The sequence below is a fragment of the Rhizopus microsporus genome (genome assembly GCF_002708625.1).
Source record: "Rhizopus microsporus ATCC 52813 unplaced genomic scaffold scaffold_14, whole genome shotgun sequence".
Lineage (NCBI taxonomy): Eukaryota > Fungi > Mucoromycota > Mucoromycetes > Mucorales > Rhizopodaceae > Rhizopus > Rhizopus microsporus.
Window position 1 is genome coordinate 336,536 of NW_019671929.1, and position 24,830 is coordinate 361,365.

The 24,830-nt window shown below is 39.0% G+C and overlaps 13 protein-coding genes across 13 annotated transcripts; 8 read left to right on the forward strand and 5 right to left on the reverse strand.

Moving 5' to 3' along the window:
* Window positions 1-383: 383 nt before the first annotated feature.
* Window positions 384-2,190, forward strand: RHIMIDRAFT_205643 (uncharacterized protein; the record flags this gene model as incomplete). The annotated part of the gene is made up of 4 exons (XM_023606842.1): window positions 384-567; window positions 633-709; window positions 766-969; window positions 1,018-2,190. The coding sequence occupies 4 exons, from the start codon at window positions 384-386 to the stop codon at window positions 2,188-2,190; spliced, it is 1,638 nt and encodes a 545-aa protein (XP_023463995.1).
* A 50-nt stretch (window positions 2,191-2,240) lies between these two features.
* Window positions 2,241-3,230, reverse strand: RHIMIDRAFT_205747 (Yip1-domain-containing protein; the record flags this gene model as incomplete). Its single annotated transcript, XM_023606852.1, has 6 exons — window positions 2,241-2,297; window positions 2,348-2,406; window positions 2,460-2,716; window positions 2,765-2,807; window positions 2,855-2,933; window positions 2,985-3,230. The coding sequence occupies 6 exons, from the start codon at window positions 3,228-3,230 to the stop codon at window positions 2,241-2,243; spliced, it is 741 nt and encodes a 246-aa protein (XP_023463996.1).
* Window positions 3,231-3,320: 90 nt separating this feature from the next.
* Window positions 3,321-4,539, forward strand: RHIMIDRAFT_260407 (transport protein particle component). The gene is made up of 5 exons (XM_023611459.1): window positions 3,321-3,723; window positions 3,772-3,889; window positions 3,940-4,032; window positions 4,084-4,177; window positions 4,237-4,539. The coding sequence occupies exons 1-5, from the start codon at window positions 3,530-3,532 to the stop codon at window positions 4,263-4,265; spliced, it is 528 nt and encodes a 175-aa protein (XP_023463997.1). The 5' UTR covers window positions 3,321-3,529; the 3' UTR covers window positions 4,266-4,539.
* Window positions 4,540-4,963: 424 nt separating this feature from the next.
* RHIMIDRAFT_205654 (galactose oxidase) lies at window positions 4,964-6,610 on the reverse strand (the record flags this gene model as incomplete). The annotated part of the gene is made up of 1 exon (XM_023606843.1): window positions 4,964-6,610. A coding segment is annotated over one exon (1,647 nt), but the record flags the coding sequence as incomplete, so codon positions are not given.
* A 1,600-nt stretch (window positions 6,611-8,210) lies between these two features.
* RHIMIDRAFT_36940 (uncharacterized protein) lies at window positions 8,211-9,427 on the forward strand. Its single transcript, XM_023615159.1, has 3 exons — window positions 8,211-8,993; window positions 9,082-9,184; window positions 9,249-9,427. The coding sequence occupies exons 1-2, from the start codon at window positions 8,361-8,363 to the stop codon at window positions 9,103-9,105; spliced, it is 657 nt and encodes a 218-aa protein (XP_023463999.1). The 5' UTR covers window positions 8,211-8,360; the 3' UTR covers window positions 9,106-9,184; window positions 9,249-9,427.
* Window positions 9,428-10,068: 641 nt separating this feature from the next.
* On the forward strand, window positions 10,069-11,842 carry RHIMIDRAFT_245404 (uncharacterized protein; the record flags this gene model as incomplete). Its single annotated transcript, XM_023610195.1, has 2 exons — window positions 10,069-10,129; window positions 10,182-11,842. 2 exons carry the CDS (start codon window positions 10,069-10,071, stop codon window positions 11,840-11,842), a joined length of 1,722 nt encoding a protein of 573 aa, XP_023464000.1.
* Window positions 11,843-11,941: 99 nt separating this feature from the next.
* On the reverse strand, window positions 11,942-13,727 carry RHIMIDRAFT_36952 (L domain-like protein). The gene has a single exon (XM_023615160.1). It carries the CDS (start codon window positions 13,646-13,648, stop codon window positions 12,041-12,043), a length of 1,608 nt encoding a protein of 535 aa, XP_023464001.1. The 5' UTR covers window positions 13,649-13,727; the 3' UTR covers window positions 11,942-12,040.
* A 224-nt stretch (window positions 13,728-13,951) lies between these two features.
* RHIMIDRAFT_245406 (uncharacterized protein) lies at window positions 13,952-14,836 on the forward strand (the record flags this gene model as incomplete). Its single annotated transcript, XM_023610196.1, has 1 exon — window positions 13,952-14,836. The coding sequence occupies one exon, from the start codon at window positions 13,952-13,954 to the stop codon at window positions 14,834-14,836; it is 885 nt and encodes a 294-aa protein (XP_023464002.1).
* A 428-nt stretch (window positions 14,837-15,264) lies between these two features.
* Window positions 15,265-17,678, forward strand: RHIMIDRAFT_260410 (uncharacterized protein). Its single transcript, XM_023611460.1, has 3 exons — window positions 15,265-16,125; window positions 16,181-16,572; window positions 16,639-17,678. Exons 1-3 carry the CDS (start codon window positions 15,368-15,370, stop codon window positions 17,220-17,222), a joined length of 1,734 nt encoding a protein of 577 aa, XP_023464003.1. The 5' UTR covers window positions 15,265-15,367; the 3' UTR covers window positions 17,223-17,678.
* A 76-nt stretch (window positions 17,679-17,754) lies between these two features.
* RHIMIDRAFT_239772 (uncharacterized protein) lies at window positions 17,755-18,327 on the forward strand (the record flags this gene model as incomplete). The annotated part of the gene is made up of 1 exon (XM_023609236.1): window positions 17,755-18,327. One exon carries the CDS (start codon window positions 17,755-17,757, stop codon window positions 18,325-18,327), a length of 573 nt encoding a protein of 190 aa, XP_023464004.1.
* Window positions 18,328-18,628: 301 nt separating this feature from the next.
* Window positions 18,629-20,989, forward strand: RHIMIDRAFT_37027 (uncharacterized protein). The gene is made up of 4 exons (XM_023615162.1): window positions 18,629-18,798; window positions 18,869-19,254; window positions 19,303-19,481; window positions 19,529-20,989. Exons 2-4 carry the CDS (start codon window positions 18,910-18,912, stop codon window positions 20,895-20,897), a joined length of 1,893 nt encoding a protein of 630 aa, XP_023464005.1. The 5' UTR covers window positions 18,629-18,798; window positions 18,869-18,909; the 3' UTR covers window positions 20,898-20,989.
* A 58-nt stretch (window positions 20,990-21,047) lies between these two features.
* On the reverse strand, window positions 21,048-22,810 carry RHIMIDRAFT_205531 (uncharacterized protein; the record flags this gene model as incomplete). The annotated part of the gene is made up of 2 exons (XM_023606831.1): window positions 21,048-22,098; window positions 22,152-22,810. The coding sequence occupies 2 exons, from the start codon at window positions 22,808-22,810 to the stop codon at window positions 21,048-21,050; spliced, it is 1,710 nt and encodes a 569-aa protein (XP_023464006.1).
* A 97-nt stretch (window positions 22,811-22,907) lies between these two features.
* On the reverse strand, window positions 22,908-24,504 carry RHIMIDRAFT_239775 (uncharacterized protein; the record flags this gene model as incomplete). Its single annotated transcript, XM_023609237.1, has 9 exons — window positions 22,908-23,187; window positions 23,241-23,482; window positions 23,533-23,682; window positions 23,733-23,779; window positions 23,834-23,914; window positions 23,966-24,109; window positions 24,159-24,224; window positions 24,275-24,442; window positions 24,492-24,504. The coding sequence occupies 9 exons, from the start codon at window positions 24,502-24,504 to the stop codon at window positions 22,908-22,910; spliced, it is 1,191 nt and encodes a 396-aa protein (XP_023464007.1).
* Between the last annotated feature and the right edge of the window lie 326 nt (window positions 24,505-24,830).

The window sequence follows — 24,830 nt, forward strand, 5'->3', positions numbered from 1 at the left end:
AAGAGGCTCGAAAAAAGTATAAAAGGACGAGCAAAAGGCAGAAACCATTTTTTTCCTTATCCTCTCAGGCCTTTTGGCTAAGATCAAGTGTAGTATCTGTTCTTTATAGTTTAACAACTATAATGAGGGACATTGTCCCTCTCGTTGTTAATCTAATTTTTCCCGCCGGGAATTCAGAGCTCTGGCTTGCTATCTCTGAATTCCACAGGTGTCCCTTGCCTGACACTACCTGCAAGGTGACGCCGACCATTTTATACATATTATAAATGAAAAAAAATTAAGGAAATAAAGGAAAGGTTTCAGTCGCGGAGTTTTTAATTAACGTCATGTATGTCCCATTTATTTAACCATTTCTGTTTTTATTTTCATACCTCTTTTTCTTTATGAAGTCATTAAAAACCAAGTCAACCAACGTGAACGGAAGTAGCAGCCAACCTTCTAATAATCGTCCTCACTACTCTTCATCCACAAATTGGGCAGATGATGAGTATGCTCAAGTGATAGAGGGTGTTAAAAAGATTTACAAGACAAAGATAAAGCCTTTAGAAGTGACATACAATTTTGAAGGTTCGTGTGTTTTGCAATTTTATGCAATGAATGTATACAATGTATTCACCATAAAAGAAAAAAAGGATTTCATTCTGCACCCTTGACGGATTCAGATATTGAAGCAAAACCCATGGTGTTGCTCATCGGCCAGTACTCGACTGTAAATATTAACAAGATAAGCAATATAATGTAGTAACCAATTCTGTAAAAAAAAAGGGTAAAACGACCTTTATTCGGTACTTGCTTGATAAAAAATATCCTGGTGAGCATATCGGTGTCGAGCCTACTACAGACCGATTTTTAGCTGTCATGAATGGTGGTGAAGATCGTATAATCCCTGGTAATGCTGCTGCTGTCAACCAGGATTTACCTTTCCGTGGTCTCAATCATTTTGGACAAGCATTTTTATCTCGATTTCAAGTAAACAAGCCGTGTTTATACATTTGCCTAGCTTACATCTTTATATAGGTCTCAGAGACTCCTTCGCCTGTCTTGGAAAATATGACATTGATTGATACACCAGGTATCTTGGCAGGCGACAAGCAGAGAATCGAGCGAGGTTATGACTTTACTCAAGTCATCGAATGGTTTGCACAGCGTGCCGATTTGATCCTTCTAATGTTTGATTCATACAAATTGGATATCTCTAATGAGTTCAAGATGGCGATTCATAGTTTACGAGGCCAAGAAGAAAAAATCCGTGTTGTCTTGAACAAGAGTGACATGGTCAGTCAACAGCAACTTATGCGAGTGTATGGCGCCATGATGTGGTCTCTAGGAAAGGTCGTTCAAACACCTGAAGTGATGCGTGTGTACATTAGCTCGTTTTGGACAGAAAAGCCCAGTAATTGCTTTGAAGATTGTCGTGAATTGATCGAAGCCGAGTCAAGAGACTTGCTGAGGGATCTAAAAGAACTCAGACGAAATGCAGCCATTCGTAAAGTGAATGAGATTGTCAAACGAGCTCGACTGGCCAAGGTACATGCTTTGATTATCAGTCATCTCAAAAAAGAAATGCCATCCATGTTTGGCAAAAAAAAGAAACAAGAGGCGCTTCTCAAGAACCTCGACCAAGTGTTTATCAAGATCCAAAACAAACATCATCTCCCCGCTGGCGATTTCCCAAACCCAGAAAAATTCAAGCAAAACCTTGCATTATATGATATGGACAAATTCAAGTCGTTAAAGGAAGACTTGATTGCCAGAGTGGATGATGCCCTTGCTGTCGATCTGCCTCGATTGATGTCTCGGTTCCCAATGGGCAACCCTGAGCTGGACAAGTCTCAGATCAACCCGTTCGCTCAACCTAATGTCGACGCAGAAGTCGTCAAGAACGGACAGCTGCCACCTTCCTTTTGGGATTACACTCAACTGGACAAGAATAGCTATATGCCTATTTTCCAGTCCTTACGGCCACGTGATGGTCTGGTCTCAGGTGCAAGCGTCAAGCCTGTGCTCGAAGAAAGCGGATTGCCTACAGAAACACTGGCTCAAATTTGGCGACTTGCGGACTGGGATAGTGATGGCTACATGGATGCAGATCAATTTGGCGTGGCATTGCATCTCGTTAAGGCAGTCGAATTAGGCGCACAGTTGCCTGATAAATTGCCCGCTTCAATGATTCCTAATCGAAAGATCTAAGTTCTGTGTATCCAAGTAGACAAATACTATAGTCATAATAATATTTCTGTTTATGAAATCAAGACTAACCACGTAATGACAAAATAGAATAAAAATAAAGGATAAACCTAATATCACCCATTAGTATTTTAATAAAAAGGTCATTTATATACTTTACAGCTAGTGCTCGTCTATTCTGTAGATGTATTTGAGTTTCAGACATGAATCCGACGGAAGCTAATAGAATAAAGTAAGACTCATCTTGTCGTGCGTTTACAATTTAAACAAACCATAAGTTGACCATGCAAACGATACAATGGCAATTGGCAAGCGTATCCAGATGAATTTGACAAACAAAGCAATGATGGCCAATGCGACAATAGGAAATAGACAGTAACCGATCACACAAACCGATTGGAAAAAGGACACGGCGCCACCTAATAATTGAGCATTGACCGTAACAACAGCTGCTCCTGCCCATACAATAACAAATACACCTGTAAAGATAGGCATGGCTTGTTCCTTGGGCGCTTCTACGCTCAAGACGCTACCAGAAAAAAGTTAATATCTGCATATGCATAAATGGATCATATACATGGCAAGAATTAGGCAAAAGATTAAAGGTCCCCATAGATCCCCTTTTAGAAAAGTTAATATCAATAAAAGAAAAACCATAATAACTTACAGTCTCTCAGTACGTTTCTATCGCCATTTGGATGAAGGACTTGTAATGACTTATTGGCCACCTTTTTCACGTCGCGCATCTATACATGACTCATTAACTAACTTTTTTTTTTTTTTTTTTTTATATTTACAATCGTTACTGAAACAGGTTCGTCTAGCGTATCTTCATATTGTTGTTGTTGTTGTTGTTGCTGAGAAATGTTGTTAATGGAGCCAATGTTGCCAGTGACAGTCGGGGATACATTTTGCGGTTCCGTTGGTTTTGTTGTAGATTGTCCTGTCAGGTCAATGTCTGGTTCTATTAACGCAACAGATGCTTCATCATCAAAAGGGTTATGAAGCTGACCTTCTGTTGGTGAAATGGATGAAGACAGCATCTATAAAAATAAACTGAAAAAAAAAAGACCAAAAAGGGACGCATAAATTTTGCTGTTTAATATATCTTAATACAGTCATCATCACTTTCTCCCATTTGTTTTTCTTTATATTTCCTTCGTTTGACTTGCATGTATATCTATATATCTTTTTAACACTAGCTGTCATTCATGTATACGCAAGTAATAAAGAAAAACGTCATTCTTATTGGCCATTTGATCATGTGACGTACCTGCTAGCTTTCTGTTTTTTAAAGGGGAGAATTATTTGCTTTATTATTGCTTATTCCAACTTTTTCAACATGAATTATAATGAAGACAACTCAAGCTCAATACCACCACGTCTAGTGAGCGAGACATGTATGGACTTATTTTTAATTGAAATGGTAGACACTGTCTGCAGAACAACTACTTCTGAACCTGATGGGGATAATGACGCGATATTCTATAAACTAGAAACTTTAGGATACGTTGTTGGTCAAAGGCTGATAGAGAGGTAATATATCTGTTTAAAGTATTGCTTTATACTAAATGCTTAGAATAGATTCACCAAAGATAGACTACGATTTGTAGATACTCTAGATGTTGTAAAATTTATTTGTAAAGATCTTTGGACAATCATGTTCAAGAAGCAGATTGATAACCTGAAAACAAATCACAGAGTAAAGAGGCTTTTTTAAATTAGAGAATAGCCATTCATACTTTAATTTAGGGAGTCTATGTATTACAAGACAATGGGTTCAGATGGTTTATGCGCATGTCAACAGACGTAGGAGGAGCTGATTCAGCCAAGAAGGCAATGCCTGTAAGTTGTACTATATCTAATAAATATCATCTTTTTACACCTTTCTTTTAGTATGTCTGGTTTCCATGCGGTATTATCCGTGGAGCATTAGCCAGTCTAGGTGTTCCTAGTGTAGTAGTAGCAGAAACATCAAACTTACCTCAATGTAAACCTATTCATTTTCTTACATGTTTGTAAACTAAGTATATATTTTTTTTTCTTTAGGTACATTTCAAATCAAAATTGCCAAATAAAAAAGAGGGAGAGTTTATTAAAGGAAAGAAAGGCCGGCTTCTTTCTTCTATTTACTTAATGTAAAGCCAAATGCTCTGGTTTCTGTCTTTGTCTTCTTTTTTGTGCTGACGGTATTATGTCTCCAAAAATGAGTTTTACTGTTATTACTATTTTTAATCAAAGTATCTGTACATGGCTGTTGAATGGGTGATAATCTAGGTGAAGGAGCAGCAGATGAAACAGGTGAATTTTCTTTATCAAAGTATGCATTCTGTTGTTGCTGTTGTTGTTGTTGTTGCTGACGTGCCAAAAGGGCGGTCAGTTTGATTGACTTGCTACTGATGGGTGTAGGCGGTGCACCTGGTACTTGATAAGAATCCAATGACATAGACTGCTCAGAAGGAGATCTGCGATGATTGAGCGTTGTTGCGCTTTGTGATGATGCAAATGGGATGTTGTTGATATTTTGATAACGGGTATGATGATTAATATTATTTTGTGTAAAATCGGGAGAAGTTGGAGCTGTTGCTGCTGTAGGTGAGTCTTGCTTTTGTAAAAGCTTAGATGAGTTGCTGCTGTAGTAATTGAGTGGCTCACTTTGACTTGTTGTACGAGCAGTGTTTAGTGGCAGTATTGGCTCTTGAGGCGGATTGGCAGGGAGCATGGGGCGTTCGGTCACCTGCTGCATCTTTTGCTGTCGTTGCATCATCTTTTTAGCATTGATTAGTACACGCAAAGCACGAATTTGTAATGAAGTTGCATTTGATAACGATGCAGATTCATAAATCATGGCAGCAGTAGACATATTGAGCATTTGATGTAGAGCATGGATCGCGAGCTCCTTGAGTCGTGTGATCTGGAAAAAGTCGGCTACAAACAGGAGCCGTGAGAGAATTTGAGGTTGGTGCTGTTGAGCGGTGACAAGATGGTCAGTATAAATATACTGCAGGAATGCGATAAGGACGATGTAGGTGTCAGGAAATGAAAGCTCTCGTTTGTCGTGGTCAAGTATTTCTGACATCCCAGGCTGAGGGGAGGTGACAGGTTTAAGTAGTGAGCGGATAGATGGCCATCGCTGAGCCAAGACGGATGAATTAACAGAGATAGACTTGTTGTCAGTTGCTGTTATCTTGAGGTCTGCTAACACAGGATCCTTGAGCATTGATAATCCTAAACTTTGTCCGATGGTACTGAAGGATGTCTGTGGCGGTCTGTAGATACCAAACACCTCAATGTCAACGAGAGCTAGATAATCAAAGCAGTGAACACGGTTCTTGTAGTCATCCTGCATATTGCGTGCTGGATGTCCAAAGATGAGGAACTTGTTCATTGTTTCGCACAACATTCCGCGCAACCAGGAGCCACGTGCGATGCCAGGACCAGGCTCAACTTTAGTCCAAACAAAGCTTGTCATATCAAGTGCCCAAATCTGAAACTGTTGGACTGCGCCGCTCATATGTGGTCCTGCCAATATGAATTGTTGACCACACATAAATGCAGATGGGAATCGAATAGGAGGCGGTGCAGTATTATTGGCTCCAACTTGCTCAGTCTGGTTCAGCATGTCCACACACTCACTATTAGTGTTTATTTTCCATGAATGCAACTGTCGAGCGATCTCAGCTCCACTATAGTTTGAATAGACATGAATAGAGATATCCGTTTCTTTCACTGTGATGTTTGTCTCCTCAAAAGGATCAGTGAGTAGATCCATGTTGGGTGCAAAGGGTGGGGATAGTTGAATTGGTGTAACTGCTACTGCAGCTGAGCGGTAGGCACCATATTGAAATTGCTGTGTTGAGATTGGCTCACACCACGCTCGTTTCCTGCAGTCAAAGATGCTAATGTCTGTCAGATAGTTATTTTCAATGTCTTGTCCACCCAAAATGAACAGTCTGTCATTCACTAGGGTCGAAATATGGGCGTAACGAGGCGAAGGAATAGGCTGATTGGTAAGATTGGGATACTCCCAGGCGAGTGACTTGATGTCTAAAAAGACCAAGTCATCAAGCGTTGTCAATTCATCTGAGGGTACGGATCGTCTATGCTGGTGTTGTCCAACTGTCATACCACCATAAAATATGATATGTGTATCATTGTGTGCACTGGCTGAGTGAAAATAACGAGGCACAGGTGGAGTGTTTTGAGGAAAGGCAATTTTCCATGACATAGTGTCTAAAGATAGAACATAGAGTCGATTGGATATTTGTCGACTTGATTGTAATCTACCACCAAAGACATACACATGTCGATTGATCAAAGTCGCAGTTGCACCAATAAGTGAAGGTGGTACATCTCCTGTTGTTTTATGAAACTCTGTAATGAGTTCGGCAATTGATTGCGTAGGCGTTCCTCCTCCTACCATCGAAGTTAAAATAAAGGGCTGAATAGAAAAAAAAAAGGGAAAAGAAGAAAGAAGGAAAAAAGTCAAAAAAAGGACTAAAGCCATGCGGACGATATCTGTGTGACAAAGTCACCCTGCAACCAACGTGTCTATTTTAAACTGCCGACATGCATTGTTAATTGATAATGCTCTCGTGACCAAAGGCTATTCTCTAGAGTAATCTTGAAGTCAAAAACTTTGTTTGAAACAGGTAAGCTAAAATGGATAAGCAGAAGAGTTAAAGAGAAAGAGTGAACAAGAGACGAAAGATAGTCACAATGAAGATCGATAAGCTAGAGGAGTTCAAATACACTCAAAATTGACTGGGATTAAAACGTGGGTCTCTGATTGCTTAGAAAAATCGTCAACAATAAAGTTTATAAGTTTTTTATAAAGTACTAACCGCGTGCTTGTTTGAAAAAACAAATGGGTTGAATACGTTTTTGAGCTCCCAAAACAACTCTGAGAAGAATTGTGTTTGAGCAGAACATATTTGTTTAAATTATCTACTTAGTAACCCCCTTTCTCCACGTCTACTTCCAATGATCATCACAAACGCTTACCGCTGTACCTACGTTTATTCCCATTGACCCAAGAGTATAAGATGGAAGAGTCTGTTCGTCTCATCCCTTATATTAAAGAAAGACAGGCACTTCCTATAATAGCAAAGATTCATAACTCTATATACTATGGAAATATGCTTACCTCAAGTCATCAGAAAAGGAGGAGTAAACTTGAAAATACATTAAAAACATTACAAAATCACATTTTGGCTCATGCAGCATATTTAAGAGCTTTTTATTAAAAATATGCCTTGAGTAAACTACGTTTATTCCACAGCTGATACTTTATTTGCAAAGTGATTATCATCATACCCATTTCTAGTGTAACTTGATTCGTGGGTAGCGCTCCTTTAACTGTTGTAATCTTTCCTGGTTTTGGGAAAGAACGTATTTTTTTATCATTTAGAATAAATCAGGGTTTGTGTAATGAACGACTCTTCAAGAAAGCTGACAAGTGACACGGTGATACCTTAGCTTTATATTGCTATGGTATTAGTGAGTAGCACAGACGTAACCATGGATATGAAACTTGAATATAAAAAATGATGCCACACAATATAAATTAAGTGGGTGATCTCCTTGGATCTTTGTAGAAAAAAAAAAAAAAGTCAAAGTGCGGTAGTTAAAATTATGTAAAATGGCAATGACTTATCATATCACATGCTACATTCTGAACATCGGCAATACATTTAGCATGTTCATGCAGGTATAGAAGCCACTACTGCACTATTTCTAGGATTACAAATATAAATATTATTGTTATTTCTGTAACAAACTGGAAAGCTTTTATTAAGTTTTAATCATAGCCACTAAAGCTCCGGTTTTTATTTTTATCTTGGACAAGTACAAAACTGGTTGATTAATTTAACCAAGTTTATATGCTGAATGTTTCTGATATGAGAGGCATGTTTTATATTAAATATCTTATGTAATCTTTCAAAATATTTAAAACTTATTTCACTACATTGTCATAGCGAAACTCGTGGGAAAAGCCAGAATATTTTATTTATCCGTGCTTTATCTCTTTTTACCTTCAACAGAAAAGATACCACTGAGAATACATTCAGTTAAACCAGTGCCAAGAACAATGATATCGTAGTTGTCATCCTTTTTTGAAGTGTGTCAGTCTCTACTTTTTTTTCTCTCTCTTTGTTATTTTTTATTACATAATGAAGACATTTATAGATGAATTACCATTCGAAATTATTCTGCAAATATTTCAACACGTTCCTTTATCTACGTTTAATGCCTTATATTCCGTATTTCCGCAAGCATTAGTTGATGAAGCACTCGTCTTTAAACTTCGAAACAATAAGTCAAAACCATTGTTAAACCTAGTTTCAACAAATCTTCATGAACTTTCTACGGATGTACAGTCTGACCTAAACAAACGAAATGAATCTTCTCTATTCTTATATTTTGCTTCTTTTGACCCTTACAACAGGTTCATTTGGACAGTGCCTGATTTTTGTTCCTTTCAACATTATTTCAGAGTAAAAGATGCATATGTGTCTCATGGCAAACTTGTTATTCGTCATCCAAGTGACAGTGGATTACAAAAGCCCTTGCTTTCACTATGGGATATCCGAAAGAGCTTCCCTCCTGTAAGAGCTGGTTCCTTCTCAGGTGCAAGCGAATACTCGACAAAAAAAGTTCAGCAGCTGACAATACATCAGTTGGGTTGTATCTTAGATACTTGCTTAATACCTACATCAAATGTAGCTCCAGACGGAATTATCATGCTTCATAATGTAAAATCCGAAGATAAGGATGCGATAAAGAGGCCAGCCTTACCGAATTATGTAAGGAAAATTAGTCCCTCTACTATATCTTCTTGGTTACCCATTTACCCTGACCCCACATGTGGCTACTTTCTTGTGGAACGATTAGCTATCAGTATATCGACCTTTCTAGAATTATGTCCTAGTGCATTTGATCAGCAATTTTTGTGCAGTGACTGATCTTTATCACTTTTTTAATGCATGAAATAAAGGTAGATTATACAATAAGAAAAAAAAAGAAAAACTGCAGTGTATGTTTACATGACAAGTATCTAGGGAAAAAGAAACTTATGCTTTGACGAGTTCATCCTTGACGATTTTTAGTAGAGGAAATGATCACATTACAAGAATCGTAAATACACTGGGAAAAGTCGTCATGATCAAGAAACTTGCATTCCTCTACATTGTCTCGAAGCCTGAAGAAATACTCGAATAAAAAAGAACTATCAAGCTAATGGATAAACAGGAATAAAGTCAGTGTAGCTCAGACCTGCTCTAGCTGTGGGTAGGAGCACTGTCATATTGTACATGATAATGTTTTTGGATGCAAGCGGAGAGCATGGCCACCCTATACAATTACAAAAGGCTCACATGATTGAGCCTATGATTCGGTGCCTTCAAGGTTTCTCGCCTCTAAATCTGTCAGTACAATATTCTGAGTAGATCACTCTTTTCCAGTTTGTACAAAAGAAGCGTGATTCAAGCGTGGCTTTATGTTTCCCCAATCTGTCCTGAAAATCAATCTTGTCTGTTCAGACCTTTTGATTACAATCACCAAGAATACCCCTACAGCGTATTGGCCAGCACTGCCTGAAATATTTGGTATAGGAGAAGAAGCTTTGTCATTTTCCAAAATTACTTTAAAATTAAATTATGGAGCACTACCATCAAATTGGTAATAATGCCTAAATGTCAATCTTGGATATGCGAATATTGTGTCTTCTAATAAAATCGAACAACGATGTTTAGCATAATGACTCAACCATGGATTACTTCTCAATGCGCCATCATAGGCTTTCATTGTTTTACACTATTCATTGTTTATCAAGTATAAAATGGCATTTTTTCATTTTATAACCTCTTTACTATCTAAACTATGTCTACCACTTCACAAGAATCTGAAGAAAGAGCAGTTCCTAGTCATTTATATTATTTAGGTACATTGATACTTTCGTTTTCTTTAATACATGTATGTAAATATATATTTAGACGAAGACGTCGATTTACGAAAACTTTGCAAGCAAGTCCTAGCAGAAACCTTACTTCATCATGGCATTACACATAAGCCTAATATGGGAAGAAACCAGCTATTAAAGTTATTCAATAAAAAAGTATATGGCAATCGGTTACAAATCTTGAATGAGTACTGGCAATCTTTAGCACAAACTGAAACAGAGAGTGATGCTTCTAATCTTGATACAAACGATTACCTCAGCCTTGGTTCATCCCCTCCATCTTCTTCTGTAAATCCAACGTATCCTTTATCTCACATTTCGCTTGAAACAAAGTTGCCTGGTGTATCACATTATAATCAACCATCACCAGCTTCCTACACAAGTGATCAAGTTGGCTCTCAGGCTGTAGCATCAGATTCCTCTCAAGTTATAGCATCGGATCCTTCTCAAGTTATAGCATCGGATCCTTCTCAAGTTATAGCATCAGGTTCTTCTCAATCATCATCAAGCAATAGGCAAGGTGTCTTTTTTCCTAGACCTTCTCTGTATCATGAAGCATCCTCTTACCGTAGTGCAGCCGGTCCTAGACCATCTCTATTTAGAAACAGTATATCAACAGTCGACGATTACATTCGTTTTCCTGAATCTCGTGCAAAGCCACGTCAATCGTTTGGCCTCCACCCCATAGCTTCAAGTTGGCTTAAGACACCATCAAGCAGCAGACTACGCTTTTTCGCTCCTCATCCTTTTTTTGGTCGCGAAGTGTCTTCTTACCATAGTACAGCCAGCTCTAACCCACCTCAACTTGGTAACAGCACACCGGCTGTCAGTGATAGCGATCGTTTACCTGGACCTCGTGCAGAGTCTCACCAGACACTTGGTCTTGACTCTACAACATTAAGCGCACCCCAGCCACCATCAAGCAGCAGACAAGACACTTTTGCTCGTAAATCCCCATTTCATCATGAAACGCTCTTTTATCCTAATACAGAATCAGACAGCGATAATAGGGAATTCTGTGGATTTTATGTTAACTTACCGTCCGTGAGTCAACAACAGGGGCCAATAGATTCGATAGCTTCTTCTGAAAGGCATCCTAGCTCAGCTCAGACGACAGTGCCTAACCTTGGCCAGAAGGTGCCCTCTGAACCTATACACAACTACTACAGTAGAATACTCTTCACAAAGTTTATACCGTTATTGTGGAAAACGCTTGTATCCATCTTTATAATTCTCATCATCTATAGCTTATTCTTTGGTTTGATTTATATCAACATTCAGATCACACGTTCCATCCCAACCAAATTGCCACAGCTTGAATTCTGGTGTGTACCCTTTATCTTGTTCTTTCTCTCTGTCATCGCTGTTAAGCTATGGAAGATATGCTATGGTTTTGTCAAAAGGCGTGCCATTCAAAGGCTGATAGATACAGCTGCGCGGGATATTCTTGATGGACTCGAGCATAAACGACTTCTTTCTATTAGAAATCCGTTATTTCATCCATATTCATTATCACCTATCGGAGATTTCTATTATCGGTTCATCCAGGATTATCCAGAGTATATTGATCTTTGGATAGAGATCTTTGATGTCATTAATAATCACCCAGATGTTATGATCGTTAGAAGAAAAATTGACGGAGAAGAGATTGCTCATTGGGATTATAGACGGCCTGAACAAGGATATGTGCTGTAAAGTTTGACAAAGAATACTTTTTTACTATTATAGTTCTTGTATACTTTAGAAATAAATTGCTTCTAACTCACTCTAATCGTTGTAGCGCTGTACTTGAATAGATCAAATGCTATACATGTAAGGTTACTTTGCGCCTTCATGATTTAAAAAAAAAGAGGAGAGACAAAACAGCCAGACATTTATTGCTTCATCTTTTGCTTATATAGCATTCGTCATCGCTTCTATCTGTTCATCTTGTTCTCTTGCAGCTGTGACAGCAGCTACGACCCAGCTGAACGATTCAGGTTGTAATGGTTCTGGATCACGACGGAGAAACTCGAGCGCTCGTTGTCGTTGTGATTCCGCATTTTGTAGCTGTTCTGCCCTTATCCTTATCTTTTCTCTGTACGTCTTCCAGCACCGCGTACTACAAAACTTGATACTTCGAAGTGTTGAGTTATAGCCGTGGTATTGTCTGGATTGGATAGAACTGACCCATTCGTAAATATACGGCCGCTCACATATAGGACATATCCTTGTCTTGTTTTCAATTGCAAATGCGATATGCGGTGGAAGAAGCGAAGTAGCCGAAAAATTGGTCTTGATGGTATCTCGTAATGCAATTTCTCGAAGCGAGTGAATCAAGTAAGGTGGTATCTCATCCTGCTCAGATGTTGTCGAACCTGCTTCTTCTTCTTCTCCTCCTTCTTCAAGCTCTTGGTTGCTATCATCAATAACTGTGCCTGTTAACACCAGGTGGCTGTTATTATTGTTTGTTGGAAGCCTGCTATGCGGCAGTAACGTGCTGGTATAATCATCCATGTTATTTATTGATCTTTCTTCTTCTTCTTCTCGGACTGCTGCTTGTGGATGGTCAGAAACAGGCAACGCTCTTTGTAGCAACTGTCTCACAGATCTAAACCACCCGTTTCTATGAGTGTTACTGCCGCTAACTTCTTGTGGGTTAGAAGGCTGTATGAGTGGATTTGCCTTGATGATCACTTGAACTTTAGATTGCTCCAGTAGGTCGGATGGCAGGACACATATTCGATTATGGCTTAAATTTATTACTTCCATGTTTGGAGATGACAATATAAAGCGCACAAACTCTTGATGTAGTGATACAATGCGATTATTTGATAGATTGATGCTCTTCAATCCTAAAGAGTCTATATCAGGTGCCCTCTCTAGTCGGTTAAAAGATAAGTTAAGATGCTGAAGCTGGTTTATGCCCTGTAACGAAGGCAGGCTAGTGATCTGATTATAAGAACAGTTTAACTCAATTATTTTCTTCATCTGTGTTATGGATTCTGGTAGATATTCAATCGCATTACCACCAAATAGTTCTGAGCCTAGCTTTAGTTCTTGCATCAAGTGCCACTGCCCAATTGTCCGAGGGAGTAATGAAATCCTATTGCCGTCGAGATGAAGTACGACCAAACTGGGAAAGCAAGAGGGCATATAGTCAGGAATAAATTCGATCTGGTTATCAGAAAGCAAGAGAGTTGTAAGCTGTGGAAGATATAGCTCTGAGTCAATAGTGGATATATGGTTGCTCGATAGATTTAAGCTAGTCAGGTTATTGAAGCGATTTAAAGAAGTTGATATAGTCGCCAAATAATTACGGGAAGCATCAAATTCAGTTGACTCTGAAGGGAACTTTGTCTTTTGCAATTCATGTTCCAAGTCGTCTGAAGAAAGGTTCATTCTACGAAGAATTATCTGATCTTTTTCGGTTGGACTAAAAGACGATGAAGAACCTATGTTTATTTGGATGCTGTTTGGTATTTCTACACTCTGTAAACTTTGACCACCAGACAAGTACATAACAAAATAAATAGAATAGAGAGAGAGAAAAGAAAAAAGGAAAAAAAGAAAAACCCTTATCAGATTTTTACCTTTCAGTCCCCCTACATAATGCATTCCCAGAGGCGAAGTCAGCGCTCATTGAGTTTGAATTATTATAACGGAACTTGAAAATAAAAGAGCAACAAAAAGAGCCCTAAAGAGGGGACCATGACATAATTTTTTATTTTTTACAGCCTAATGCTTAGACTTTTTACGCGATCGACGCTTCGATCTTGCCAAAGAAGTCTATCCACTCAAGTGATTGACGATGTGCGTGGCATCATGAGAAAAGTACCACAGCCAGTTGTAGTTGTTACGACGTGTAAACCCGAAGACCCCAGCTATCGACGAGGCATCACCGTGGCTTCATTCACTTCTGTCTGTTTACATCCGGAACCACTTGTGTCGTTTTGTGTTCGAGTGCCTTCACGAGCTTCACAACTATTGCATTCGTCTGGCAGCATGGTTCTCAATATGCTCAGTCACGAGCAAGTACAGCAGTCCGTCGTGTTCTCTTCACCAAGCGCTGACCAGTTCAAAGATATACCCTTTTTTGACGATCCAATGACAGGACTACCTGTCCTGTCGGGGACTGTAGGAGCAATGCACTGTGAGGCTTACAAGGTGATTGAACTAGGTGACCATGAAATGTGGATCACAAAGGTCATTCGAGTGGAAGAAGGTGTTGGAGGAGAGCATGGTGTACGTGAAGAGGCTAAACCACTGCTTTATTACGACCGAGGATACAGAAGTGTTGGTGATCAAGTGTTTATGAAAGCATTCACAGAGGGTGATGGTACTTTGGATACAACAAAGTGGACACATCGAGCACATCTCAGATTGGCCTGGAATTATATTCGTGAGCTTGGACCTGATGCTGCTGAACCAGTGATCAAAAAGACAATACAGAGTCACTTCAAAAGGGATGCGAAAAAGAGTCAATCGTATAATGAAACAATTACCATGTTTTATATCGCATTAGTATCTGCTGCGATGCGATCGTATAAGGAGTACGAGAACGATTTTTTTGCGCTTGTTGAACGATATCCAGAATTACTAGACCCAAAGACGATTGAAACTTATTATTCACCAAAAGTGTTGCATACAGAAAAGGCTAAGCATGAATTCGTTGAACCAGATCTTCGTCCATTACCAGAAACACTATAAATACCATTGTTCTTTTTGTTTTAGACGATTTCTTTATATATATTTCTATCATAATATTTTAACCTTCGTACATATTTAATAACAATCACATATAGACTACAAAAATACATGATTTACACTTAAGAAATGAAAAGTCATTATGGGTACTATAAAGAAATAAAAAAACACCTTGTTTAACCACACAGTTAATCAGAAAAATGAACTTGGGATTAGGATGTACTTTTATAGAAGAGTGTTCATTTTTGTGAGCCATTGTTTATTTTTAATAGAAAATTCTCATGCACACGCACACTATCAGAAATCATTTAATCTACAATAGAAAATAAAGCGCAACGAATCATTAATTACAAGGATAAACTAGGTATACACCTTTAATAGATATATATGGTATATTGCACGTGTAGCACATGTAGAAATATATAAATGTGGCTGAATATCGCTATGAGTAAAGAAGAAAAGAAATGCCTATTTCTCTCTTTCTTTCTTTTTATTAATTTATATATCTATTCTACATAAACTATTAAAGATCCAATGGTGCTTGGCAAACTTGACATCAAAGTTGATATTAAACTAGACGAAGATAAAAAGTATTTCCCTGGCGACACAATACCGGGAAAAATTATACTTAAAGCGAACCAAAACCACACACTTCGAAAATTATGGTTGATATGGACAGGACGCATTCAGGTACAGCCAAGAGAAAATGAGAAGGAGAGCCATGATTATTTTGTAGACTGCTGGAAACTATGTTCTCCAATATTTAAATCGCCTGTTCGAATAGACAAGAATATACCCATCTACCACACAGCTTTTGTAAATTATTCACCGAACGAAAACACCAACGGTGACGAATCAGAACCAATGCTGCTAGAATTAGCCAAGAACAAACCAGTCGCATTTGCATTTGAGGCCAAGGTGCCAGATGATATTCCCTTGCCGAGCTCAACCAAGAATGAATTCGCAGCTCACAAGATTGTGTATTATCTCGAAGCATTTACAGGAACAAGCCATGTGTTCTCCAAGTCGAGAACTATACCAGTGTATGAGCCAATTTATGTGATGACACCGTTGATGATGACCCCGCAAAGAGCAGAACGTGTATTCTCTGTTGTAGCAAACTCAAAGCACTTTTGTATATCATCTATGCAACTGATCGTGCCTTGCCAGGGTCACGTTCAAGGCACGATTGTTCCCATCTCGATTACAGTACAGAGTGAGTATGAACTGACTCGTAAACAAGGAATTTCAGTGTCTTTACTGCGAACACATGAAGTCATGGTGAACGGAAGGTAAAGTAAAGAGAAACAATACCAAATATACTCAATCCCCATTTCATATTTATAGAAAGTTTTCATCATTTGTAGAACCCGTTTCACGATCAGTTGGCGACCTCCACTTGACATCCCAGAATGGCAATCCATCACAGACGATTGAGATCAAATTACAGATTCCCAAAGATGCGGTGCCGACGATCGCGATGGAACAAAGTAAAATCATGGCTGTGAATTATTATATCCGAGCCCTTGTGTATGCTCATGAAGGCACTTATATATCACAAGATCTTCAGGAATCGCAATTTATGTCTGCTGAATTACCATTTACCGTCGGCACACTGAAGGCACCACCTCCCGCCTTAAGTTCGCCTCCTACTTCACCACAGACATCACCTGCTTTATCAGCAAAAAGTTTGAGTAGTCGAAATGCTAAAAATGATCCGATTTCTTCATTATCAACAGGTAAAAAAAAGAAAAACACTTTTGCATAGAGATCTTATTAAAATGACACTATTTTTTTGAAATTAGTCAGTGTCACCAATAACACGACAACCGCTGGCTCCGAAAGCATTCATAATAATAGCAGCATTATACTCAATCGACGTATATCGGCTGAATTAAAATCAAATAATCTAGTTCCTTCATCCTCTACCAACACAGTAGTGCCGAATGAAGTAGGAATGGATGATAAAAAGGAAAAACTATCCACAGTCGGAAGTTTATTCAAAAGACCATCCTCCGGAAAGATATCCGGCGATAAAAACAAAAGCAAGACAACAAATAAACGAAATATATTTTCTAGTTTCTTTAGCAAGCACACAAAGAAATCAATTGAACAAAATGACAAAATGACAGAATCAAACATTGAGCATACTGACGAAGCGGAGAAGCAAGATAAAAGGGTTGAGTTTGATGATGAAGCGGAGAAAGAAGATATAATAGAAAAAGAAGATGTCAAGGAAGAAGGAGGATACAGTAATGTTATACATTACAGACCCTTTGCTGATTCTGATTCAGAGGACGACGATAATGCTGCGGAATTGACTATTTTAAATAAACCGGATGAGATACATGTATCAGAGGCAAAGGAAAAGCCTCACTTAAAAGAGTAAATCACCTTATTTGAAGAGTGACGTGACAAATGAAATTGGTTGAGTTTTAATCGAGTGTACTTTGTTTTTGTTATTGCTAATCTTGCTCCATCTGTTTGAAATGAATGTCAATCAAGAGACACACAAGTATGTTCAAGCGAATATTGCGCATAATAATAGGCAGCTACAATATATAAGATCATGCTTTTCAGCCATATCAGGATCTGCAGCAGGAATATTGGGTCTTCAAAATTGGAATGGATTTTTATTCTTTGCTTTGAGTTGGATGATATTGAATGGAATGATATTGACTATCAAGGCAAGAAAAGAACATTTTATTAATATGAAGGCATTATTCTTGGATGGAGCAATAGGTGGATTGTTATCTTTTCTATTATTTCATACTTTATTATATGGTCTTGTATATTTATATCAATAAATAAAATATGGTCTTACTTTTTTGAAAGACATTCACCCTATATAAAAAGAGATTATTTTTCTTTCTTTCTTTCTTTCTTTCTTATTTCTTTCTATTTAGTATTCATATTTCATTATGCCATTAATTTCATGGTCCAAAGATACCCTTCATTCTCATCAAATGTCATTACTCATACAAAGATCAGTTAAAATGATTGAATCACTATGGTTACCATACACAACAACAACCAAAATCATATCAACATCAAGTTACATCCATGAGTTACTAAAACGATCCAAGACAACGTGCTCTGTATTTCAACTTGCTTTATATTATCTATTTCATAACAGAAAAAGGATACAACAAGCAGTCAAGACGACAATGAACCCATATATTAAATGTGGCAGGCGAATGTTTTTAGCTTCACTCATGATTGCATCAAAATACCTCAACGATAAAACATTCAAGAATAAAGTATGGGCAGAAATCACGTTGTTGAAAGTACAAGAAATCAACCAAATCGAAACTTGCTTCTTAAAGCTGATCAATTACGATATTTATGTGAACCCGATCATTTTCGAAAAATGGTCTCAACTGTTATGCGGTCAGCCCACTGTGCATTGTTTTCCCATTATTGGCATCAAACGATCATCTGTTCAAGAACATCACCCTACTAAAAAACTTCGACCGGTTCAACTGAACCCTTAAATGGACCCTTTAATTACGTAATATTTCCCCATATTTTCCCGAATATTCCCACAACGAAGACGGTATCGATGGATAACTTTTATAAAAGAAAAAAAAAGTTGTATCTAATCGATAATAAAGTAATAAAAATATTTGAATGTGTAACAAGCGAACAGACCAGGGGGAAAGGAAAGTGGCTACAAAGTAACCCGAGATTTCTTTATCTTTAAGCGATCAACTTTTCCCACACTTGTAAGCTCGTTGATACATATCGAAATATAAAACCTTTTTTATTTTTAACCTTTCTTCTCTCTCTTTCTTTCTTACTTTTCTTATTTTTACATGAGGCACTTTACAGATAAACCAAAAGACATGTTACCTGTCTTGAACTCTTTTATTCTATATTCTCCTTCTTCTTCAAGTTCTTCTTCGAGCTCTTCTTCAGTAAACGAAGAAGATGAATATGAACAGCAAACAAGACACGATTTAATGGTATATATACATATACATATACATATGTATAAAGATGATTCCTTGTTTATTTACCCATTTTCATATATAGGAAAGGTGACCTCACTCTTTTACTATTGTGTGTTTGTTTATATGTTTACATTAATTTTATTATTCTCTAGTCATTTGTATCATCTTTTGTTACTTGGAATTCCTAAAGAGGGCGCTAAATCGCGCGTTGAAACACAAATCAAGATAACGATTCAGCTACAAAACCAGCAACGAGAAAGAGTCACCCAATGGTCATTTATTCGCATCAACACATCCATGCTTGTCAACTCAAAGATACGCAAGATTGAGCAACAACAAGAAAAGAAAAAGTTAAAGGAATTGATGATACTCTCGGATGAATCAAAAATATTGAATCTAGAAGCATACGTTATACGAAGTGATGCTAATCTTCCGATTCGTATGTGCGAAGGCTGTGTACGACGTGAGGTAAAAAGGGTTCACTTTATAAATATAAAACTAATCTTTTTACAAAAGCGAAAAAGGGCTGAACGAATAAAGATGAAAGTAAATCAAGAAGAAGACATTGAAAAGGAAAGAGATAGGATCTTGTTGTTCAATTGCAATTCGTTCGTCAATTTTGCTTCGGGTGAAGTTACATTACCGACACGTATCACTTGTTACTGTCGTCATCATAATGAAAAGAAAGGATTCAGGTACCCCCAATGTTTGTGTAGTTAGGATGTCTATTTATTTATATTAGAATATGCTTTGTCATGAAAAATCATGAAAATCAAGTTATTGCATCAACTGTTTCACCTCCGATTATGATTACAGATGATCATAAAAATAATAATAGTCATCATTCTAAATTGACCTTGGCAGGAAAGAAGAGGACAAGGGAATATGTCGAAAAAAAGGAACCATCACCAGAACCTATCTTGTTTCAACCTTCAAATGAGGAGCATGGATGGGAACCTTCAGTGAATGAAGACTATATGTGGGACCTCTTTGCGGACTCTCTTCCAACACCTGCCTTATCTGAAGAGGACTCATGGTCCCCTCGTCGTCAAAAGACTTCACATGAGTCACTGTCCATTCTCTCGCTCCTAGGTGACTCCTTTCCTCAACTAGAACGAGTCGTGCCTGCGCAGGGCCCTACTTATGGCGGCACAGAGGTAACTTTGCTAGGAACCGGGTTTTATCAAGGCCTGACCTGCCTCTTTGGCGACAAGGAAGCAACCGTAACCTGTGTGAATGAGAGCACGATGATCTGTCTTCTCCCACCTGCAGCCCATCCTGGTCCTGTTGTCGTTTCGTTCAAGGAGCATCCTTTGCTCCTCGAAGGTCAGGATGTAGTCATCTTTACTTACTATGACGCAAGTGACCAAGCCTTACTCGAGCTTGCCCTGCAAGTGATTGGACTCAAGACGACGGGCAAGCTGCAGCCTGCAACGCAGATCGCCATGAGTATTGTGAATGGCAGCTTTGATCAACAGGCCATTATGGAGACCATAAAGACAGCCAATCTGCACTATGACACACTCTCTCAATCTAATTCAAACGGACACACCTTGCTTCATTTGGCTGTGCTGGTCAAGAACGAAGCACTTGTCGGTACTCTCCTGGACTTAATATCAGATCCACAAGACAAACAGCAGTTTCTCAGTGCCCAGGACTCGAATGGCATGACCGCCCTTCATTTTGCCTGTCTTTTGAACTGCCTAGACATCGTTCGATTGCTTCTGCGGGCTGGTTCTAACCCAGGTGTGCAGTCAAACGTTGGCCTTCCTTCAGTCTACACTCAACAGTCTGATATCAAGGACTTACTCGAGTTATACACAAGACGAAAGCCACTGTCAAGACGAGGTAGCGTCAAGAGCCACCTTACTCACCGGTTCCATAGTCTGAGCCATGTCGATATCAAGAACGAAGATGTACAGATAAGTCCTGACAAGGAAATGGACGGCCTCGGCTTCGTTCATCAGAAGCTTGATCACAGGTTATACATTTTTTGGCTTCCCGTATTGATAGGTAATCTAAGCATGAAACACTTTACTTTTCTCACACACATCAGTAGTCGTTATCGGGTTTATCTGCATCCATTCTATTGGACAACCTGGATTATTTAAATCGTTTATCTTGAACTCTATTCCCATGTAACAGACTCCCCCACTCATTTTACAATGTTTGCATTTTTTACCTCATTCTTTATGCCCAATCTTATGTGTTTTTTTATCACTCATTTGTACAATAAATGCATGAATCATTTGTTTATTTATTTATAGCTTTGGCTTTTCTACCTTTTGCATCCAGTTAAAGCTCAACTTTGTTCTACCACCTGGGGCAATCATAACATTGATCACGCAGGTTTGGTTCTTTGTATCGAGTGCTTCATTGACTGCTCTCTTTAACTCGGCACGATCCTTGGCGAGCCAACCTCGGCCCCCACAGGCCTCTGAGATCAGATCGTATCGTGTCTCGGGTGATAAGGCTGTGGTCGGAAGTGTGCCCTCTTGTTGTGATGCTTGGTACTCGTTGTTGTCCAGACCATGGTAGATACCATTATTGTTAATCACAATGATAAGCAAGGGCAAATTGGATCGAACAGCGGTCTCTAGTTCCATAGCGGAAAATCCAAAGGCTGAGTCGCCCACAATCGAGACGATGCGTTTGGACGTCCCGTAATAGGATCGTGCAGCAATAGCGTATCCCATACCTACGCCCATGGTTGCACCCGTACCTGCATCCAGACGGTGTCTCGGCTGATGAACGTCAAAGAACGACCGACCAATATCCATCGTGTTCGCTCCCTCGCTGACGTACACGATGTCATTCTCGGGCAAGAGTTCCTTGATGGCTTGGAAAGCGGTCTGATAATTGAGTATGTCCCTATCAGATCCTTTATGGCCCGCCTCTCTTGTCTTGGCCATGTTTTGTTTTACTTTTTCCTGTAAGCCCGAGACATAGGTTGAGTCTATCTTCATGGTGCTCAGGGCGTTTGTCAGCTGGTGAACTACGACTTGGATATCCCCAACAAGTGGTAGAGTGTCATGCTTGTTGTTTCCTATTTCTTCAGGTGAGATATCAATCTGAATGAATCGAACACGACTGTCCCATCGTGGTGGTTGGCCGTAATGGAGGATCCAGTTGAGGCGAGCACCAATAAGAAGCACGACATCAGCTTCCTTTAAGGCCTTGGATCGTGCAGCCGATACACAGAGAGGATGGCTGTCAGACACGACGCCCTTGCCCATGGGTGTAGGTAAAAAGGGACATTGAGACTTTTCGATCAGCTCAGACACTTGTTTTTCTGCACGAGCATATGATGCACTACCGGTACATGGTTAGAAAAAGAAACCCATACACAAAAAAAAATCATTTACCCTTTGCCAATGACAATCAATGGACGTTTAGCCTGCTTCAACAGCGTTACGGCTTGATGAAGATCAGTTGGACTAGCAGCAGACCGAGGCGACTGAGGCACCTGAGGCACCTGGATGCTTTCCATCACTTGTTTGTTACGAATAGGGTATTGAATGAAATCGGCTGGCAAGTCTACATAACATGCTCCTGGTCGTCCGTACAAGGCAGTTCTAAACGCCTTTTCTATCACAAACGGTACCTGCTCAAGACTAGCCGGGCGTGCTGCGTATTTACAATAAGGTCGACACGTTTCGACTTGGTCTAGCTCCTGAAAGGCTCCCTTATCGGCTTGCTCCGTTTCAGACGAGCCAGAGAGCAGGACAAGTGGCCAGCAGTTAATTTTGGAATTCAGCAGGCCGGCCAGTGCATGAACCACACCGGGTCCACCCACGCTAAGGCACACACCAGGTCGTCCACTCAAATAGCCGTACGCAGAAGCCGCGTAGGCCGCAGACTGCTCGTTACGGAACCCGATAAATCGTATACCTGCAGCAGTACAGGCTTCAGCTACTTCAACTACAGGTATACCCACAATTCCAAAGACTACTTGAACACCTTGGTTTTTTAAACAGGTCGCAATAAGCTCAGCTCCAGAAGCAACAATAGGCGATGGAGTCATTTTGTTCCAAATTAGAGTGGATAAAAGGGAAAAGAGAATAATAAAAAATACAAACGTGGTTATCGCATTTGTAGCGGAGAATCAACTCTCTTTTTATTTATGATGTCTTTCTTCTTTTGCCTGTGATTGTTTCTTGGCGCACTGCTTCGATTTCATCTACTACCGATGCCATTGTTGATTCCACTTGAAACACCTTGTTGGCATCCCCCCAAGGGGCATGGTTACCTAAATAGCTATAATTATCCTGTACGTCGCTTGCTCTATATTTACTCTTGTCTAGCCTAAGTTTTCTGATGAGATGATTATCCAGCATCCATCGATTGAACTGTAATAGATAGGATCTGCAATACCCACCAAAGGTAGTATATACAGGTTTACTACAGAAAGAATATGAGCAAAAAGAATACAATGAAGGGGACAATATCATTACTTTTTGGTGATTGCATGTGCAATTGGATAATCCAAGTCAGCAGTTAAGATGGCTCGCTGGCAATTAGCAATGATGTCTTCATATTTCTCTATTTTATCTATCGTCTTCTCTTCCTTGGTTGAATCCCAAATGATAGCATCGGAAAGTGAATCGAGCCTTTTGTCTATTGCTTCTTTAACCAATTTGGATGTCCTATCAGTATATACAACCACGACTTTGTCTTGTAATTTTTGCACTATACGCTAATTATAGGGTGATTAGTAAACATCCATTGTTCTACACTTGAACCTACCTTGATATTATCTCCTAATGTAGCTGCGTCTTCAGAATACCATCTGCAGTAGGCAGAGTGACCGCCGACGATGACTGCAGAGTATCCGTTTTGAAATGAGCTTGGGACGATTGATTTGCCTTTAGTAGTACCCATGCTTAATAGCGGTGCCTAATTCATTTGTGTCAAGATAGAGATTTTCAGGATGTATGTATACCTACTGGTGTAATAATTCCGTTCTTTTGTTTAGCAAGTGGTCCAAGCGCGGCTATATGGATGCATTAGTTACTGTTTATTTCCCCTCTTTTTTTTCTTTGATTACCCATTTTGGTATTTGCTTCATATTTTGGCAAAACAACTTGATCAAAGTTGATGAAAGGTATGTGTGGATAACCAACAAACACTTAAAAGATATGAATATCTTACGGAAAAAAGATGAGCAGTGTGTGCGTACCTGAAAAGCTCTTTTTATATGTATTCGTTATATGAAGACAAGCTGGAACTGCGTCTTGTCCACTTGCTATAACATAGTCTGGATAAGGTTCGTCTATGATGCCTGAATGATCTGGTGAAGACAAGTACCAAGGTAATTGATTGCCTATAAAAAAATCAGCACTTTATTTCTTCCCCCAATGCAAAGATTCAACCTTGATGTTTGGACGATCTATAATCAACAATGTATTTTTGAATAATATTTGGAAATAGTTGCAACTCTATACATGCGTAAGTGATTCTATAGGCTTTCTGCTGGAAGAACTTTTACTTTGACTGGCTACAATAGTCTTCAATTTTAAATCCTGACTTGCTCCTGACAGCTTCTTGCCTAAAGCCAATGCAGGCAATGTATGCTCGATGCTTCCGTCAGTTACTACCCAAACACGTCGACTGATAAGCGTAGATGAGTATCTTTTGCATGATATTATAAAAGAAGCTACAACAAATTAGATCAAAATGACTCCACTAGACAACCTCCCCCTTACCATGTCGTTTCATTTAATATGCTGGAAAGAGAGAGAAAAAAAAGGAAACACTACGCACACGCGAAAATACACCCCAAAATAAATTAATGTGGCGTACACATAATTGTTTTTTGGTTTTTGCACATCTGCATAGCACTAACATAATATGTGGCGTAAGTAATTCGATTTACATATCTGTCGCGCTTACCCTATAAATGCTTCATACTATCATTACTTGAGGAAAGAAAAACAAAAAAAGACTGACCATAAAATACGTTATCCTTATAGATGCGCCATGCCCAGTTCTAAATGGACGTGATAAATTCATGCAATGATCCTGTTTTAAGATAGACATCATAA